Consider the following 17025-nt stretch of genomic DNA (forward strand, 5'->3'; position numbering starts at 1 on the left):
TGGGCAGCGCTTCAGCAGGTAGGTATGCATTTGGCGTTGCCTGTTACACCGTCTTTGCTGCTGTGACTACTGCTATTTCTGCAGTCATGCCCATTTGCGGCCTCGCTTGCATCTACATTCAATGTTATACACCAAGCACTATTCGCTACCAAACAGCAAACTACTTAGTATCTACCTCTATAAATGATAGCTCTTGATTCACCGGTTCCCTCTCTCCCTCCTGTTGTTGAAAGGCTCTGCGGACAGTTATATCAAGGCCGGCTCTTCTACAGTCATTCACCTTTATCATACTACTAGTACGGGCGACGATTACACGAGTTATAAGCAGAAACACCATCCAGCAAGATGGAGCCTCTGCACATCCTGAACCAAACGGCGCCTCGCGACTATGTCAACTTCACGCTATGCTTCCCTTTCGATGACGACAAGGCACAAGAGGCGGTGAACCATTTGCAGCGATGCGTGGACGACTGCACCCAGCAGAACCCGCATCTAACCGGCACCCTTCGAGTACAGGATACGCCACGGCGAAACACGCTGGCCTACGTTCCCGCGCCGCCCGGGGAGCGACGGAGAGCTGTCGTCGTCGAAGAGTTGCGGCCGTCTTTTTTCTGCACCGCGCAAGGCGGCAGCCGGTCTTTCACGTACGACGAGCTGCGCGCCGGCGGCTTCTCGCCCGGCCTGTTCTTCGACGACGTCTTTGCGCCGGCGGGAGACCCGGCTGACCAGGGCGGGGGCGGCCGCGTTCCCGTCATGCGCGTGCACGCCATCTTCGTCCCGGGCGGGCTCCTGCTGGGGGTCTTCATCCACCACGCCATGAGCGACGGCGTCGTCGCTACGGCCCTCATCAACGACCTGGCGGCCCGTACCCGCGGGGAGGCCGGGGGCTCCCTCCCCAAGAGCCAGCATCTCCCCCTGGGCCGGCCGTCGGCCGAGTTCGAGCGGCGCGTAAGTGACCTGCGGCGTGCGAACAGCGGGCTGAGCAGCGAAGAGATCATGGCCGAGATGTTGCCTGACTGGACTACTACTACAGGGCCGGATTTCAGCATCAAGAACTGCTTGCCTTCGAACAAGAGCCCTCGGGTCGGCAAGATCTTTCATTTCAGTAAAGATAGACTCGCCAAGTTAAGCCGGACATTGGCGCGCAGAGGGCCAGAAGGGGATGCCGTTGGCAAGCCGCCTTCTACAAATGTGGCCCTGATGGCGCTGATCTGGGCTTATGTAGCCAAGGCGCGAATGCGCGCGGTCGGCGTGGAGGACTGGTCAGCTCTGCTGAATGAGGAGGAGGAGAAGAAGAAGAAGAAGAATACGAATGATAAAGGCCAGAGTATCGCGGCTCAGCTTTTGATAGTCGCGGCTTGGAATCCCTCCATGGGCTCTTCCCTCGCATCTTCGATAACGAAGAACAAGACGGGGAAAGAAGGAAGGAAAAGGGGAAGCGGGTTCAGCCAGGAGACGCTCGATGCCCTCGGTGATTTCTGCGGCAATGCCGCCATGTGCCCCATTGCCGTTTTGCCTACCACCCAGCAGCTTTGGCTTGCAGCAGCTAGCAGCAGCGATGCCCCAGAAGAGCAGCGGGGCACAGGTACGGGAGAAGACGCAGGAGGGGCGCGACGGGAAGAAGCGTTGGCGCAGATAGTCGCCCTCATCACCCGTTCGCTCGACTCGCTGGACGCCGAGTTCGTGCGCCGGCGGGCGGCACTGCTCGAGACGCTGTCGGATGTCTCTGCAGTCACTATGAACCACGACTTCGAGGCGCCGCAGAACGTGCTCTTCAACTCGCATCGGTTCCTGGCGGGGCCGGATACGGTTTGGGATATACCTGGTCTTCTTCCAGACGGTAAGGAGGAAGGTGAGGGTGAAGGTGAAGGTGAAGGTGCAGTAGATGGTGAGTCAAACGTTGTTACTCCCACCACTACCAGCACGAGGGGGACACAGCGCAAGCCCGAGATCATCCGCAAGGGTCGCAAGGCCTGGGGACAGGGCACCGTGCTGGTGATGCCGAGTCCGCTGGAGTCGGACGTGCTGGAGGTGATGCTGGCCATGTCGGGCACGGCGATGGACAAGCTCTCTCAGGATCAGGGGTGGCGCGGTTGGGTCGAGAGGATCGTAGACTGAGTTCAGATTCGGGGGGGCGCACATGGGCGTCGCGGAGCGACATCATTCTTAGTCGACAGAGTAACATTGGAGTGACAGTACAACAGTCACGATAAGGCTGTAGCCTTGGCGAAGAGGGAGATCGACGATATCATCATGTCAGATCGGAGGTCCCGTGGGGTGTCACGGCATAGTAGCGATCAAGAAGGGCTTCACCAGGCAAGGAGGATATTGGCGCATCGCATCTTTTGTCTCTAGCCTGATAGATTCGGAGAGTTCGCTAATGAAGGTGGTTTGCCGCATACTTACCGGTTTATGTGCAAGAGTGAACCGTACGAGGCAAGTACTTCCACGTGTAAGAAGGGTTCGGTTTTGTACGTGCATGTCAGTATTTAGTCCAATCCTCAAGGACTTGGATGGTATGCCATTCATTACATCCGAAGTTATTCTTCAGCAGTCGATGGCATATATATATAGCTCATGTGAAGCGGAGGAGAGGTATATTCATGTTCACAGGTTGGTCATGATAAGAGTCGACATCGGAAAGCTGTTTATGTCCAATAGGGTGACTAAGATGGTTCCAAGTGCTCGCTTATGCCCAAACGGCAAGTCGATGAAACCCCGTCATACGTGAGAAGTAATATTCGTTCGGCACTTTTTATCGGAGCGCTTTCTCGAGGGCGTCTATTGGCCGTCTCAACGGGATGGTGTCGGGGATGACCTAAGATATCCAGGTCCGGGTGCGAGAGGAAGGAAGCGTGCGTCAGCGTCAGCATGTTCTTGTCCCAACTACCTACCCTAGCAGTAGACCGGAGCATCCGCCCAGTCTCGAAAAGCTTTAGAAGGGAAAGAAGCGGAAAACGAGTGAAAGACGTCAAAGTCCATTTTGTTGCTTGGACGGAGAGTCGTCATACCGTCCTCGGTGGTTGGCACTGGGACCCACGGAAAACGTAATGTTCCCGACCCGGGTTCCATTGAATACGCAATACTCGAGCCCGTCTAGCCCCAAGACGGAGCAAAACGTTGGGGCCGCCCGGCTTCCCGGTTCCAGACCGGTGCGCTACCTTGGCCATTGACCTGCGAGCCTGGTAGGACGTGACAGTGGTTGTCGGTGTGCAGATGCCGTGGCCAGACCGCGTTCCTGCCCGCCTTGATCTGGGCGGATGGAGGAGGTCTGAGTTGGCACCCAGATCCGCTCTCGCACCTTGCTTGATGGGCTCGCTGGGGAAAAGTCACGATAAGTACCGGTACTCGAGCATCTTGTTGCTATAACAGACTCCTTCTCCAGCCTTGTTGTTGTTGTTGTTGTCGTCGTCGTCGCCCTACCTGAACTATGGAGGCTGCGCATGGGACCCAGCGCGGGAATCCAACGGCAGAGGACCAGAGGACTAAAGGATCGGCTCTTAGCCGGGTAACTAGTTTCCCGGACCATGTAACACGGTCGACGGCATGCCACCGTGATGATGACGATTGAGTTGTGTATATGTCCACTTGCAGTAACCCCCCTCTACTACATGCCTACTGCTCCGTGGACTCGAGTAGATAATATCAGAGCAGTTAAGATGTGGCAAAGCGGGAGAGACAACCACTTGGTCCGAAGTCGAGTATGCCCAAATTGGTGAGCCGGAGCTTTTGGCCAATGACGAGGTTATAGTAGAAAACTCGTATCATAGCATAACCGTGACAGGTGGGCATATAGCCAAGACATTTTTGCGATAACTTGACAAGGCTTGAAGTTGGAGAACCGATCTTAACGTTCACGGTGGTATTGCTATAGTTGGTTAGGGTGTCACAAGGGCATTCGATCTGGCTGCGTCGGTAGATCACTGTCTGTGAGAAGGAAGGCATGGAGAATCCGTGTTGGCTCATTTCGGGATTTAACCGTGGATGGCGTTGATGCGACGTTGACCTGAGCCCCGGGGCCCTACCAAGCCCCGGCTCCAAGTGCCAAGGACACTCGCTGGCGCATCAGTGCCGTCCCCAGCTTGGGCGAAGATCAGCTTCGAGTGGCCAAGAATCTTCCAAGCAAAAAAGGGCAAAAACAGGACATGCCCAACGTGAATGGGTTCCTTGCTCTAAAGAAAAGAAAGAAAGATGTATGTATGTCCAGCAAGGCATGAATTGTGTATGGATGCAGGGTGCTTTGCATATGTGCAGTGCAGTATGCAGGCCAGCTATGCGCGACGTGGACGCCGGCGGGAGTATCTCGGCGGTATATGATTGGCAGGCAAGCCCTACGCGAACGGTACCTGAGCACATTATTAGCAGCAAGCACAAGGTGATGATGAGTCGACATGCGCCTATTGGTGGTGATGAAGCCGCCATCCAACTAACTCATTAAAGGTCGAAATGGCACTGAGCCTGGGCCAAGTGCCGGCATGGAACTTGAAACACGCGAGAGGGAGGGCCTGTTCGTCTGGTCTTTCTTTTGGGCCTCTCTTTTCTTTTTGACAGGACCCCCGGTCGTGTAATCCCATGTGGTCGCGGCGGTTGGCCTTGATGGAGAATCAGAGCAAGACAGAAAATCTTTTTTGTTCCCCCCTCCTGACTCTCGTCCCGATACGTGTGCGCTGTCGTTTTTGGAAAAGAAAAGAGGAAGCGCCCAATGGGACGGGGCGCTATTTCGCTTCGGTGGTCTTGGTGCTATCGGCAGTGTTTCGCGCCATCGCTGCAAGACGGCGCTTCTGCACCCTCATTGGCGCGCGCCCTCGCCCGAAGGACGACAAGTCAGGGGCTTCAGCTACGAACGAACGGTACCTACATTAACACTACCGCTAGCGACTGCGTCTTTTTTTCCTTCTCACTCTCGTTAGTAAAGAGAAACTACTAGAACAAGTGACGAGTCGGTTACTCTTGCCACTGGCATCGGACGTTTGAGAAGCACTTTTTTCTTTCTTTCTTATCTTTCGAGGCCAATGTCGCATCGCATGCGTGTAGTACGATGGATGACTTGCCAAGCCGAGCGAGGGAGCCCATCGAGTATCGGTAAACGGAGACAGCATGGAAGAATCCAATCCAATAATACATACGAGCTGAGCTAAATGAGTCCTTAATATCCAATTCCTATTTCCAGAACGGTATTGGGAGGACGGCGGCTAGCCAACTGTTCCACTACCGACCGTTGAACACTCCAGGGGCTAGTGGAATGCAGTGCACGCAATGCATAAAACATCCTGAAGAGACAATTGCATCGCACCAAGATAGATTAGACGGTTCAGCTGCCTACACTGCCACTAAATAAAAGCTAGAGACATGCTAAGAAGAGACAACAAGACGGTCGAGACCGCTAGACAGCAGTGAAATTCGCCCGGTAGGTATCACTGCTCGGTATCAGGGGAGTGAATAGACCCCCTTGCAGCTGTAGCGCCAACTGCACGCACGTCAGGTAGTTGCCGTAAGTGCCGCGCCGTCTTGGGCGCTTTGCCTTGGTTTGGACCTGCCCGTCGCGATGGCAGGCAGGCAGGCAGGCAGGCTGGCCGGTTCCTCTCAACCAGTCCACATTTTGAAGAAAAATGTAGAGATCAAAAAAGAGATCACAGATCTATCCCATCTATGCCTTCGGCTCCAAAGAGGCAACGATTGGCAAGATATAAATGCGTTGGAAAACTTGCTTAGGGAAAGAGTTCGCCGGTCATGGCGTGGCTGAGCACCGTGTTGCTTGAATTTGGACAATTTGCCCCACGAAAATGGAAGAACCTGAAGCTTCCAAGACATTGGAGGGGCAGCTCTCTGCCTGCCCCTGCCTTCCCCTGCCCGGGTTCAGGCCGGGGTCTGCCCATCTTATCAGTCCAGCCGTGTTTCACTTTGGGGCTACCTGGGCTACCTAAGCCTCTCTTCGACCGAACTCCTAGGGGACTCGGGAGCAACGACAGGAAAACGGAAAACAGGTGCTTATGCACGACGAACGGTCGGCCAAGCTACTTACCCAGGTAGGTCGTAGTCGACGGGCGTCGACGGCATTGCGTACCAAGACCCGACACTACATTTTTCAGGCCGAGCAAGACCAAGCCATCTGCTATCCTGTTTTGTTCTTTTCGCGTTGACGCAGCTCTGCCTGTCGATCTCTTCGTGTTCTCTTGCCCTCTCCCAGCGAGCAGGTTCGGAGACTGGAGTTACGGAGTCTGCATTGATTCCTCGCCATCGACCAGCTCCATAACTATAACGGATCGTTGTAAGATCCTCGCCGGCTCGAACACACAGGAACCAGCCCTAGCTGCCTACAAGTAGCTAGAGCTGCCGGAGCCACCAGTGCACACACAGGTGGAGAGGCGCGGCACCAGTTCCAGAGTTCCAGCAGATCAAGCAGTCAAGCTTGTCCGCTCGTCCCCGATGGCAGGCTGGCCCACCCACACATTCCAGCAACCCTTCCCTCAGAGTCCTTTTGCGCTTGTGGCTGTGGTGCGTGCATGATCCCTGTTTAGGCCAAGTTCAGGAACAGACGCTCAATGCTACCCACTCCGGTCGTGATCAAGGGGTTGAATCGATCAACGCCTGCCCATTCCAACACAACCTGCCAGAGGGGCAGCCCAGCGTCTGCCCAGAGCCTCCTCCCGCCGGACATTTTCACCCTGGCCCGTTCGACAGCGAATGGCCGCATTAGGAGGAGACTTGGCACGGTTTCTATGGCTGGCGGCCGTCCACTCTCGCTTCCTGGCCTGTTCGGGAAACGGGCAACCGGCCAGAATTACCACCCACGTTATACTCCCTGGGCCCCCATGTCATTAAGGCCTCCCCGGCACTTGTTCCAATATGGAGAGGTGCTATGGATCTTGGCCTGATAGCCACGCCCACCCACCGTCCCCCCGGCTAGGATGCATATTTCTTTCCGGCGGGTAGGCCAGGTAGGTAGGAAAGGTGGTCGTCCTATATTAGAGCTGTGAGTTCCCCTTCGTACCAGTACACGATCACCTTCGTCTCTCACTTTTCCATCTGTGCTGTTTCCAGTCACTTACGTTCACTTCTTTTCTCAACTCCATCTTGCTTGCCAAGACGACATTCATTACCTTCACCTCGCCCCCCCAGTGGCCCTCTTCGACCTCCATTTACATATTGATACCACCCTGCCAGTCAGGCTTCTTCCTCCTCTCGCCATTCTTGACTCGACACCAGTATCACTACTACATTCTCTCTCGCAGACTCTATATAAACACCACAACCAAAGTCTGCTACAGTCACCCACTATATATACATCCATCACCATGCGTTCCGCCAGCAGCCTTCTTTCTCTGCTCCCGGCCCTGGTCGGAGCCATCGCACCGCCCAACGTCGATGGCCTGAAGCTCCTCTGGCACGACGGCTTCGAGGGCCCTGCCGGCTCGCCCCCGAGCGATAAATGGAACATCGCACTCTCTGTGAACACCAACAACGAGCTTCAGACCTACTCGACCTCCAACCAAAACATCCAGATCAGCGGCGGAGACACCATGCAACTGGTCCCCCGCAAGTCGCCCTCGGGTCACTGGACCTCGGGTCGTATCGAAACGAAGGACTCCTGGACGCCCCCGCCCGGCGGCAGGCTGCTCATCCAGTCCAGCATCCTGCTCGGCAACAACGCCCCCGTCAACCAGCAGGGTATCTGGCCCGCCTTCTGGGCGCTCGGCGATGCCATGCGTCACGGCACCCAGTGGCCCCTGGCCGGTGAGCTCGACATCATGGAGCGTGTCTCCGGATCCGAGGTGGCCTACGGCACAACGCACTGCGGCGAGTTCCCCGGTGGTGTCTGCAACGAGCCCACGGGCCGCGGTAGCACGACCCCCCTGCCCGCCGACGGCTTCCACACCTGGGCGCTGCAGATCGATGTCACCAACCCCGACTGGAGGGCTCAGCAAATCCAGTGGATCCTCGACGGAAAGGTCTGGCGCACCCTGACCGGCGCTGACATCGGCGTCGAGGGCACCTGGAGCACGCTCGCCCACAGCCCCCCTGTACATCCTGATGAACGTTGCCGTCGGTGGTGACTGGCCCGGTAACCCCAACGGCGCCACCATGGACGGCTACGGCAGCATGATGGAGCTCCAGTACGTCGCCGTCTACTCTACATAAATACAGAGTAGTGGGGATATTTCGGTTGGTTGGTGGTTTGGACATATATGATTCACGACTCATAAAAATATATACTTTTTCAAAGAGATATATACAAAACAGTTCCTGCAGTTATCGATTTGCGATGGGATACTACTTCACACACAAAATGGCCTTGGCGTTTGCTTTTACCAGACTTTGGGTCTGGCTTATTACATATTGGATTGGTTGGAAACTTGATCGAGATACCTCCGTCGCGCGTTCTCAGCTACCAAGAGACGTGCACTTTTGCCTTCTACACTACTTACCGACACGCACACTTACTTTCAAGACGTACTGTACATATATTACTTATTGTCTAGTACATTCAATGGCTCACTCGACAGAATGGGCTTTCTTTGAGCAACTATCTATACCTATTCTTTCTTGCTTTCGTGACAGGCGCTTCTTTCTATTCTCTTTCGATGGGCGGACCCGCCCGTGTTTGTGATTCCTTGGCAATGTCATCTATTTGCGGCTGAAAGAAAGCGTAGACCTTAACTTTGAGGATCCCATCGTCCAGGGGTCGGGAGGGATTTTGACTCGCGCACTAAGCAGCATCCAGGAAGGTCAACTGCAAGTTACCGTGATCTACCCGAAGTCAACGGGACAAGGGCTCGCCGTTTAAAGGCGTGCAGCATGCAGAAAGCCACATTGAGGCTTGCAGCATGTTATCGCAGGTTTGGGTCTCGGGTATGCGAAATAGCCAGACAGACAGCACTTTGATGGAATATCCGCGCAGGATACTATACAAAACATGTGAAACACTTGGTGCAAATCTAGTCTTGGTATACTCACATTCCTCTGGTATCAATGGGACTATTCAATGCAATTGTCTCAATGCAGTAAATCATTCATACTCGACAAAAGACGGAAGGCCTCTATGCCGGTGCTAGGTACGATTTGACCATTGTGAAACCAAACATGTAGCAATCCGCATCTGGCAGCAAGGGCAGGTTCTGTTGGCTCGAGGCATCAAACAAGATCTGCTATGCGCATACAGATCACCCACTGGGGTATGGGGTTTACTGCTACAGACTGAAGACAAATAACCAACGGATAGACTCGTTGGACAAACGGGTAATGAACGCGAAAAAGAAACATACCAAACAACATGTTCCCACTGAGACGCGTTTCAATGTCAGAATGCAGTATCATCATCCACCTAAAACGACAGCTGGAGCTCAATATGGGAGACGAACATGATGGCATCCAGACAGGAAGACAGGCTGCGCTGACACGTGCTGGACAGGAACATAGTACTGCTGTATGTAGATTGACACTGTGTCGCCTACCTCTTCTTACCCCGCGATAAGATAAGGAAAATGCGCGGGCGGCGCTGGCCGTCAGTCCTTAGGTTAGCCTGGATTGGACATTATTTTCAGTGCAAGGAACCCGAGCTCTAGAACTTTGGGGGGCCTGTCTATGACCGAGTCCTGTTTCTATCCCACATGAGCAAGCAGCTGCACCACCCATACCACTCTTTACGGTAGCCAATTGCATGAATGGGTGTCCTCCGTATCCCCATGCCATCATGTCCACACATACTGCGCCAGCTGCCGTCTTATAGCCTCGGTCTGCGGCCGACGAGGCTCCCCGCGCTCCTCCGTCACGCCGCCCGCCAACAACCCACGTGCCGCCCACCACAAGCCCAGCGATTCCCGGCCTCCGTGCGCTGGGCCTCCTCCTCCTCTTCGCCGTACGCGTCGGCGGCGCCGGCGATCAAGCAGGCCTTCGCTGAGCTCGAGCGCCGCATCGCCGCCATCCCCATCGACCGGTTCCGCAACTTCTGCATCGTCGCGCACATCGACCATGGCAAGAGCACGCTGTCGGACCGCCTGCTCGAGATCACGGGCACCATCTCCTCCTCGGCCGCCAACAAGCAGATCCTCGACACCCTCGAGGTCGAGCGTGAGCGCGGCATCACCGTCAAGGCCCAGACCTGCACCATGATCTACAACCACAAGGGCGAGGACTACCTGCTGCACCTCGTCGACACGCCCGGCCACGTCGACTTCCGCGCCGAGGTGACGCGGTCCTACGCCAGCTGCGGCGGCGCCCTGCTGCTGGTCGATGCCAGCCAGGGCATCCAGGCCCAGACCGTCGCCAATTTCTACCTCGCCTTCGCCGAGGGCCTCAAGATCCTGCCCGTCGTCAACAAGATCGACATGAACGCCGCCGACGTCCCCCGCGTCCTCGACCAGCTCGAGTCCACCTTCGAGCTCGACCCCGCCACGGCCATCGGCGTGAGCGCCAAGACGGGCCTAAACGTCAAAGCCCTGCTGCCCGCCATTGTCGAGAACGTGCCCGCGCCCCAGGGCGACTACACGAAGCCGCTGCGCATGCTGCTGGTGGACTCGTGGTACGACAACTTCCGCGGCGTCATTTGTCTGGTGCGCATCTTCGACGGCACTGTCCGAGCGGGTGACAACCTCGTTAGTTTCGCCACGGGCGAGAAGTACACGGTCGGCGAGGTCGGCATTCGCTATCCCATTCAGGTGGCCCAGTCGGTCCTGCGTGCGGGGCAGGTCGGCTACATCTTCTTCAACCCCGGCATGAAGAAGATCCAGGACGCCAAGATCGGCGACACCTTTACCACCCTCGGCTCCGAAGGCATCGTCGCGCCCTATCCGGGCTTCGAAGAACCCAAGCCCATGGTCTTCGTCGCCGCCTTCCCCACTGACCCCGGCGACTACCATCGCCTCGCCGACAGCATTGGGCAGCTCGTGCTCAACGACAGGAGCGTCACCTTATCCAAAGAACACTCGGAAGCCCTAGGCGCGGGCTGGCGGTTGGGCTTCCTCGGCAGTCTGCACTGCAGCGTGTTCCAGGACCGTCTGCGCCAGGAGCACGGGGCCAGCATCATCATCACGGAGCCCGCGGTCCAGACCAAGGTCATCTGGAAAGACGGCACTGAGCAGGTGATGCAGAACCCGGCCGAGTTCCCGGACGAGGACCACCGCACCCGCGGCGCCGAGTTCTACGAGCCCTACGTGCTCGCCACCGTGACAGTGCCCGAGGAGTACCTCGGCCGCGTCATCGAGCTGTGTGAGGCCAACCGCGGCGAGCAGGAGAGCATCGAGTTCTTCCACGGCATGTCGGTCATTGTGAAATATCGCATCCCAACGGCGCAGCTGGTGGATGATCTGTTCGGCAAGCTCAAGGGCGCGACCAAAGGTTACGCCACGCTGGACTACGAGGACGCCGGGTGGAAGAAGTCGAACCTGGTGAAGCTGCAGCTGCTCGTCAACAAGGAGCCCGTCGACGCCATCAGCCGCGTCGTTCACACGTCGCAGGTCGAGCGGCTGGGGCGACAATGGGTCAACAAGTTCAAGGAGCACGTGCAGCGGCAGATGTTCGAGGTCATCATCCAGGCCGCGGTGGGCAAGAAGATTGTGGCGCGCGAGACGCTCAAGGCGTTCCGGAAGGATGTCCTGGCGAAGCTGCACGCGTCCGATATCACGAGACGGCGCAAGCTGCTCGAGAAGCAGAAGGAGGGGAGGAAGAGGCTGCGGACGGTGGGGAATGTGACGATTGAACAGGAGGCTTTTCAGAAGTTCTTGTCGAAGTAGATACTGTATATACCAAGGTACTGTAGATATCATACGTATAAGCAGAAGGCGGGAGGCAGAAGAGCCTTGTATATTAATGAAATTAAATGTAAAATAGTAAACTCTATAGAAGCCATACTCTTGCTTTTGGCATTGGGGTTTACATCCCTTCGGTCTCGCTCGTTACTTTCGTTTTTTCTCCTGTTTCTTCTTGTGGTAAGGTAGTGTGATTCACATGTACATTTGGGGTTGGTGAAGGACGACACTTCATCCAGCGTAACCCCTTAACCGAGATGGCATGGTTACTTCGTGATACAACGGGCTCGTCTATCAAGTTGGGGGGGAGTTTTGGTATTTCATCTCACTCAATAGGTACGTTGGTTGCCCCTGAAGTATATCATAGAGCAGCCAGGAGACATAGCTGCAGTTAGATAATCTCAACAACCAGCTTCGGGCTGGAGCTCGTGCCCCAGCCCATGGCGCCAATGTCGCATGCCGTCTGGATCCCTTCCAAGCCTTTCGCGACGACCTCTGGTTCGGGCTTGCACTGCAGTGCCCCCGAAGCAAGAGCCTCGGGGACCCATTTGCCCCAGATCGCGGGGCCGACTTCGTTGCGGACGAGAGTACTGCCGTAAGCTATTGTTGGGACAACAATACCGACAGTCAGTCGAGAACTCAGGGGTAAGAGAGTGGGTGCTCGATCGTGGAAAGGAAAAGAAAGGGGCGAGCTAGCTTTTTACTTACCATACCCAACCTCAACCCCCTCCGGTACCTCTTCCCCCACCTGCGCCACCCCCGGCAGCACCGTCTGCACCCACTTCCTGCCCTTACTGACACTTCCATTCTTCTCGAGCTTCAGTAAGATACGGGCACACCGCGCGACCGAGCCCCGAGACCACGCATCGAAGACCCCGACGCACTCGCGCCCCCTGAGGGCCTCCACAATCTCCTCCTCGATCCCTTCGTCGTGATAATCGAAAACCCACGTCGCGCAGAGGCTCCTGCAGTACTCGTGGTTCCGCGCGCTCGCCGTTGCGGCAACGTCGAACCCCGCCGCGACGGCGAGCTGGATCCCGCAGCTGCCGACGCTGGTGCGGCCGCCCCAGACGAGGAGGACTTTCTTCTTCGCGCCGTCCTTGTTGTCCATGGCCGTCGTGGCGGCGGCGGTGCCCGGGAGCGGCAGCGCCATGGCGTCCTTCTGGAACAGGGCCGTCGCGGCCGTGCTCAACCCCAGCGGCAGCACCGCGGCCTGCGTGTACGAGACCGAGTCGGAGATCTTGGCCAGGAGCCCCCGATCCGCCTTGGCGTAGCGCTGGAACGCGCCGCTCCGGAAATCGCCGGCCCCGTGGGCGCCCGCGAGGCCGCAGACGCGGTCGCCGGGAACGAAGGAAGAAGCAGCGTGGGCGCCGGCGGACACGACCTCGCCCGCCAGGTCGCAGCCGAGGACGGCCGGGTAGCCGCCGTCGGCGGGCACGATGACGCCCAGGGCCTGGATGAACCAGTCGACGGGGTTGACGGCGACGGCGCGGGTGCGGATGACGACTTCGTCGGGGCCGGGGACGGGCATGGGGGCGTCGGCTATGGCGAAGGGGCGGGATTTGGGGGAGGTGAGCCAGGCGGCCATGTTCTTTTGGGGGGTTGGGGTAGTAGCAGCAGCAGCCATGATGGTTGCTGGTTGGTGTTATTTCAAGGAGTCGATTTTTAGTTCGGCAAGGGTTCGCCAGGGGCAGCTTTGCTTTCTGAGATATCAATGTGGATGATACGGAAAGGGTAAGTAGGTGGCCGGATGAGAGGCTGTTTGATGTGTGTAGGCAGTAAGCATTAATAAGAGCTCCGTAGAATGGAGAGGGTATGCCAGAAGCATACAATGCGACGCCCCTCCGGGTATATATGCACCTTCAACCCGCGGGTGAGACAGAAGGCGCAGCTGGCACCATCTCGGGCTACTTAAGTACACATCCGGAGTTTACTTGGGTTTAGGTCCTATACCCGTAGCCGCGATGGCATAGCTTGAGAACACAGCAAGGTCGAGGATAAATGAAGAATCCTGCAAAGGCTGGAAGAAGGATCTAAATGGCATCATTTCAAGTGCCACATTATCCGGAACTGACCAACTTTCCGGTCGCTATACTTGAAAGGGCAAATGAATAAAGTCTTGGCTCGGAGTCGTGGGCCATGAACGACACCGAGGTCTGTCTCGGCATTAGATGATGTGCTTAACTGCGTGGCATAGCTCCGTGCGGCACTGCAGATGAATGTGAGTCCTGCTGATTGTTGCGGAACGTGGGCGAAAGGGAGAAAACCAGTAAACGGAACAGCATTCAGTCAAACGGTTCGACACGATTGAGGACCCGAGAACGCTATCTGACGTGTGCTTTCTTTTGTCTATTGACGTTGCCTTATGCCATGTGATTTCTGTACGAGACACTCTACATCCGGGCCTTGGTTTCTGCCCGAACTTCGGTTTCTTGATCGATATGTTTCTTCTCCCTCCAGCTTTGGCCTCTCCATTGTAGCAGAGCGGTCGGTATGCATGCAACTGCGAAGATGATACCGACCATGATGCCAGCGGAACCAGCACCACCGACGCTCTCCAGCATGTCGGGGAACCAGAACGGGCCAATAAATCCCCAAGTAGATCGAACAACGTTGACGAAGACACCAATGCTCGCGCTATGCTCAATGTGACAGTCTACAGCGTAGGTTACAAGAACGGTAGTGATGAGTTGGTTGCCGGCTGCAGCGATACCCACGCCAACCTGTTGCCCAGATATTAGTCCCAAGATCAGCTTCATAGTGCGACATAAGTACTTACGATGGGTGTGACGGTATAATGCCCTTTGGTAGCATTCTGTATCTGCACCCCAAAGACGATAAGGCCGACCATCGCCAGGGCGTAACCAAAGTAGCTGAGCCAAAGCCGGTGCTCTGGCGCGGGCCGATGACCTAGTTTCTTCGCCTTCTTGTTCATCCATAGGTCGCTGAGACGACCGCCGATCTGTTCTCCAATAACAGAGCCGATGATCATGCCAAGGAACTGCAGGCCAATCTGCTGCGGGTTGAGGCCAAACTTGGGAAGGAACAGTTGCGGGATCTCGACGGTAAGAAGCACGCTCGTAAACCCGAACACAATCGAGTAGGCGATGGTAGGCACCCAAATAGATGCGTACCTCCAGAGCGACAGGGGCTGGATGAACTCCATCGGCTTAAAGGGGCTGGGATCGAGGCGCTTGAAGTTTAGGTACTCCTGCTTGAAGACCGAGTCCTTGTGCGGGACACCCGATCGAAGGTACCGCGTTTCGGGACCGAAGAACAGATAGGCGATGAACTGAATGCCGTTGACAATGGCGAGCACCCAGTAGATCCATCTATAGTTGCCGGTGTGATACGCGACGAAGCCCATGAAGAATGGGCCACTGGGCGGTCCCAGGGTGACGAGCAGCGTCCACATACCCATGTAAGTAGCCCTCTGCTTCTTGAAGAACGTCTCGGTCACGACCCCGCTACCGATGGCGATGGCGGGACTGATGAAGAAAGACGTGAAGGCGCGGCAGATAGCCATGGACGAATAGGTTGGGCTCAGCGCGCAGCCGACGTTGAAGAGGAGAGAACCGACGGTGCTGATGAGCCACACCGGCCGGCGGCCGTACCGGTTCGAGACGGGTTTCCAGAAGAGGGGTGCCCAGCCCAGAATGGCGATTTGGAGGGAGGTCAAGTATGAAGCTTTCTGGATCGAGACGCCTAGTTCTTCGGCGATATCCTCGTAGGCCGGGATGACGGCGGCTGCGATAAAAGTGGTCATCATGGCCTATGCATGTTCTCATCAGCCACGACTTTCTTGTCAAAGACCATAACAAAAGCATTTACACAAGATCATTTCAAGCTTTGGAAATATAAAGGGAGAGACTGTTGATGAACAACTCGAGCTGTCCATTAACTTACGTGAAAAGCCACACACGAAAGGTTTGCGAGCTTCTTCCATTGCGGCCAGTTGTAGGGATCTGCCGGGTCTGCCGAGGGTAGGGGCTCGAGGTCGAGAGTGCCGTGACGCTTGAGCAGGTAGTCGCGATGTTCCTGGGAGATGCCGGCGGCGGCGGCGGTATTGATGTAGGTGGCTCGCGGGCCCAGCTCGAGGTCATCGACGGCGCCTTCATGCCGGGTCTCTCGTCTCTCTAAACCACCTTCATCGTAGGCACTCGAAGCTTCCTGCGCCTTGGACACGGCGAAGTCTTGGACGTTGTGCATGGCTGGCTGGCTGGATTCCTGATGACCAAGCGTCCTGAGACCAGTCTGATGGAGAGACTGGAGGGGGAAGAAAGAGGAAGCCAGTACAAGATAGGAGGATCAAGCCGAGGATCAAGTAATAGAAAAAGGCGTGAACGACCTAAAGGACAGACACAAGCCAACACATAGGTTCAATGTTCAACTTTCCGTCATTATTTCGTGCAAGTGTATGTAAGTAATACCAAGCGTTTGTGAGCCCGCTGCGTAGCCGACGGGAAGGGACCGTGGCGAGCCGCCCTTTGCTTGCCATTGCCCGAAACGAAAAAAAGAGTTGCCGTGCATGACTGCCATCCATGTCTCGGGATTTGGTAACATGAATTAACCGGGGCCCATCTTGCACACACGTACGTCGGGGCTTCAGGGAGCGAACCAGAGCAGACCGAACGCATCGTGTATCTGAAAACTGGGACTGGCTGACGCCTGCGTTTCTGAAGCGGTCGAGGAGGAAGGAAGCTGCAGGGGCATAGCAGCAAAAAGCGTGACTTCCTACGTCTCTCCGCATCTTTCTCCGCATTCACCCCCCATGCGCGCTATCTAGCACTATTCCTCGGGTGCTACCCCCGGCCCCCCACGAGACGAGATTGGAGCTGGAAAGTTGGAGACCCCCGCAGCAGAGCAGAGACCAGGCCCCCCAAATCCACTTTGGCATTCCTCTTCGGAGCAGAGACCCAGACTGGGCGATGCTGCCAACTACACCATGCCGAGTTAAGCACCGCCGCTCCAAAGCAATACGACTCTAGGAATGAGGAAACGTCATGCCGTGGGATCTGCTATCTGGGCATGCGCCTGTCATGAGGCTTGGCTGTATGCGAGACCCTTATACATACTTAGGGGAAGGACAAACGACGTGTTTCCATGAGTGATTTACACAGGTATGTGATGCCCAGCTCGTGGCAAGTTAGGAAAGCCAGCAGTAGGCAGTGCCGCAGTGGTGGTAGGCTGGTAGAGAGAGGACCACGGAACAGGACACGGAATGGGTTGCCAGTGCTATGATGACTAGGTCGTCACTAAGCAACGACTATTGGCTAGCTTG

The 17025-nt window shown here is 56.2% G+C and overlaps 5 protein-coding genes across 5 annotated transcripts; 3 read left to right on the plus strand and 2 right to left on the minus strand.

Annotated features, from left to right (window-relative positions):
* Positions 1–345: 345 nt before the first annotated feature.
* Positions 346–2118, plus strand: PG986_004429 (uncharacterized protein; the record flags this gene model as incomplete). Its single annotated transcript, XM_066840651.1, has 1 exon — positions 346–2118. The coding sequence occupies one exon, from the start codon at positions 346–348 to the stop codon at positions 2116–2118; it is 1773 nt and encodes a 590-aa protein (XP_066703278.1).
* A 5177-nt stretch (positions 2119–7295) lies between these two features.
* Positions 7296–8054, plus strand: PG986_004430 (beta-glucanase; the record flags this gene model as incomplete). The annotated part of the gene is made up of 1 exon (XM_066840652.1): positions 7296–8054. One exon carries the CDS (start codon positions 7296–7298, stop codon positions 8052–8054), a length of 759 nt encoding a protein of 252 aa, XP_066703279.1.
* A 1629-nt stretch (positions 8055–9683) lies between these two features.
* PG986_004431 (Translation factor GUF1) lies at positions 9684–11729 on the plus strand (the record flags this gene model as incomplete). Its single annotated transcript, XM_066840653.1, has 1 exon — positions 9684–11729. The coding sequence occupies one exon, from the start codon at positions 9684–9686 to the stop codon at positions 11727–11729; it is 2046 nt and encodes a 681-aa protein (XP_066703280.1).
* Positions 11730–12135: 406 nt separating this feature from the next.
* PG986_004432 (uncharacterized protein) lies at positions 12136–13371 on the minus strand (the record flags this gene model as incomplete). Its single annotated transcript, XM_066840654.1, has 2 exons — positions 12136–12344; positions 12453–13371. 2 exons carry the CDS (start codon positions 13369–13371, stop codon positions 12136–12138), a joined length of 1128 nt encoding a protein of 375 aa, XP_066703281.1.
* Positions 13372–14137: 766 nt separating this feature from the next.
* On the minus strand, positions 14138–15953 carry PG986_004433 (MFS multidrug transporter; the record flags this gene model as incomplete). Its single annotated transcript, XM_066840655.1, has 3 exons — positions 14138–14467; positions 14524–15516; positions 15651–15953. 3 exons carry the CDS (start codon positions 15951–15953, stop codon positions 14138–14140), a joined length of 1626 nt encoding a protein of 541 aa, XP_066703282.1.
* Between the last annotated feature and the right edge of the window lie 1072 nt (positions 15954–17025).

This window comes from Apiospora aurea (genome assembly GCF_038362705.1).
Source record: "Apiospora aurea strain CBS 24483 chromosome Unknown utg000003l_segment0_segment0, whole genome shotgun sequence".
Classification (NCBI taxonomy): domain Eukaryota; kingdom Fungi; phylum Ascomycota; class Sordariomycetes; order Amphisphaeriales; family Apiosporaceae; genus Apiospora; species Apiospora aurea.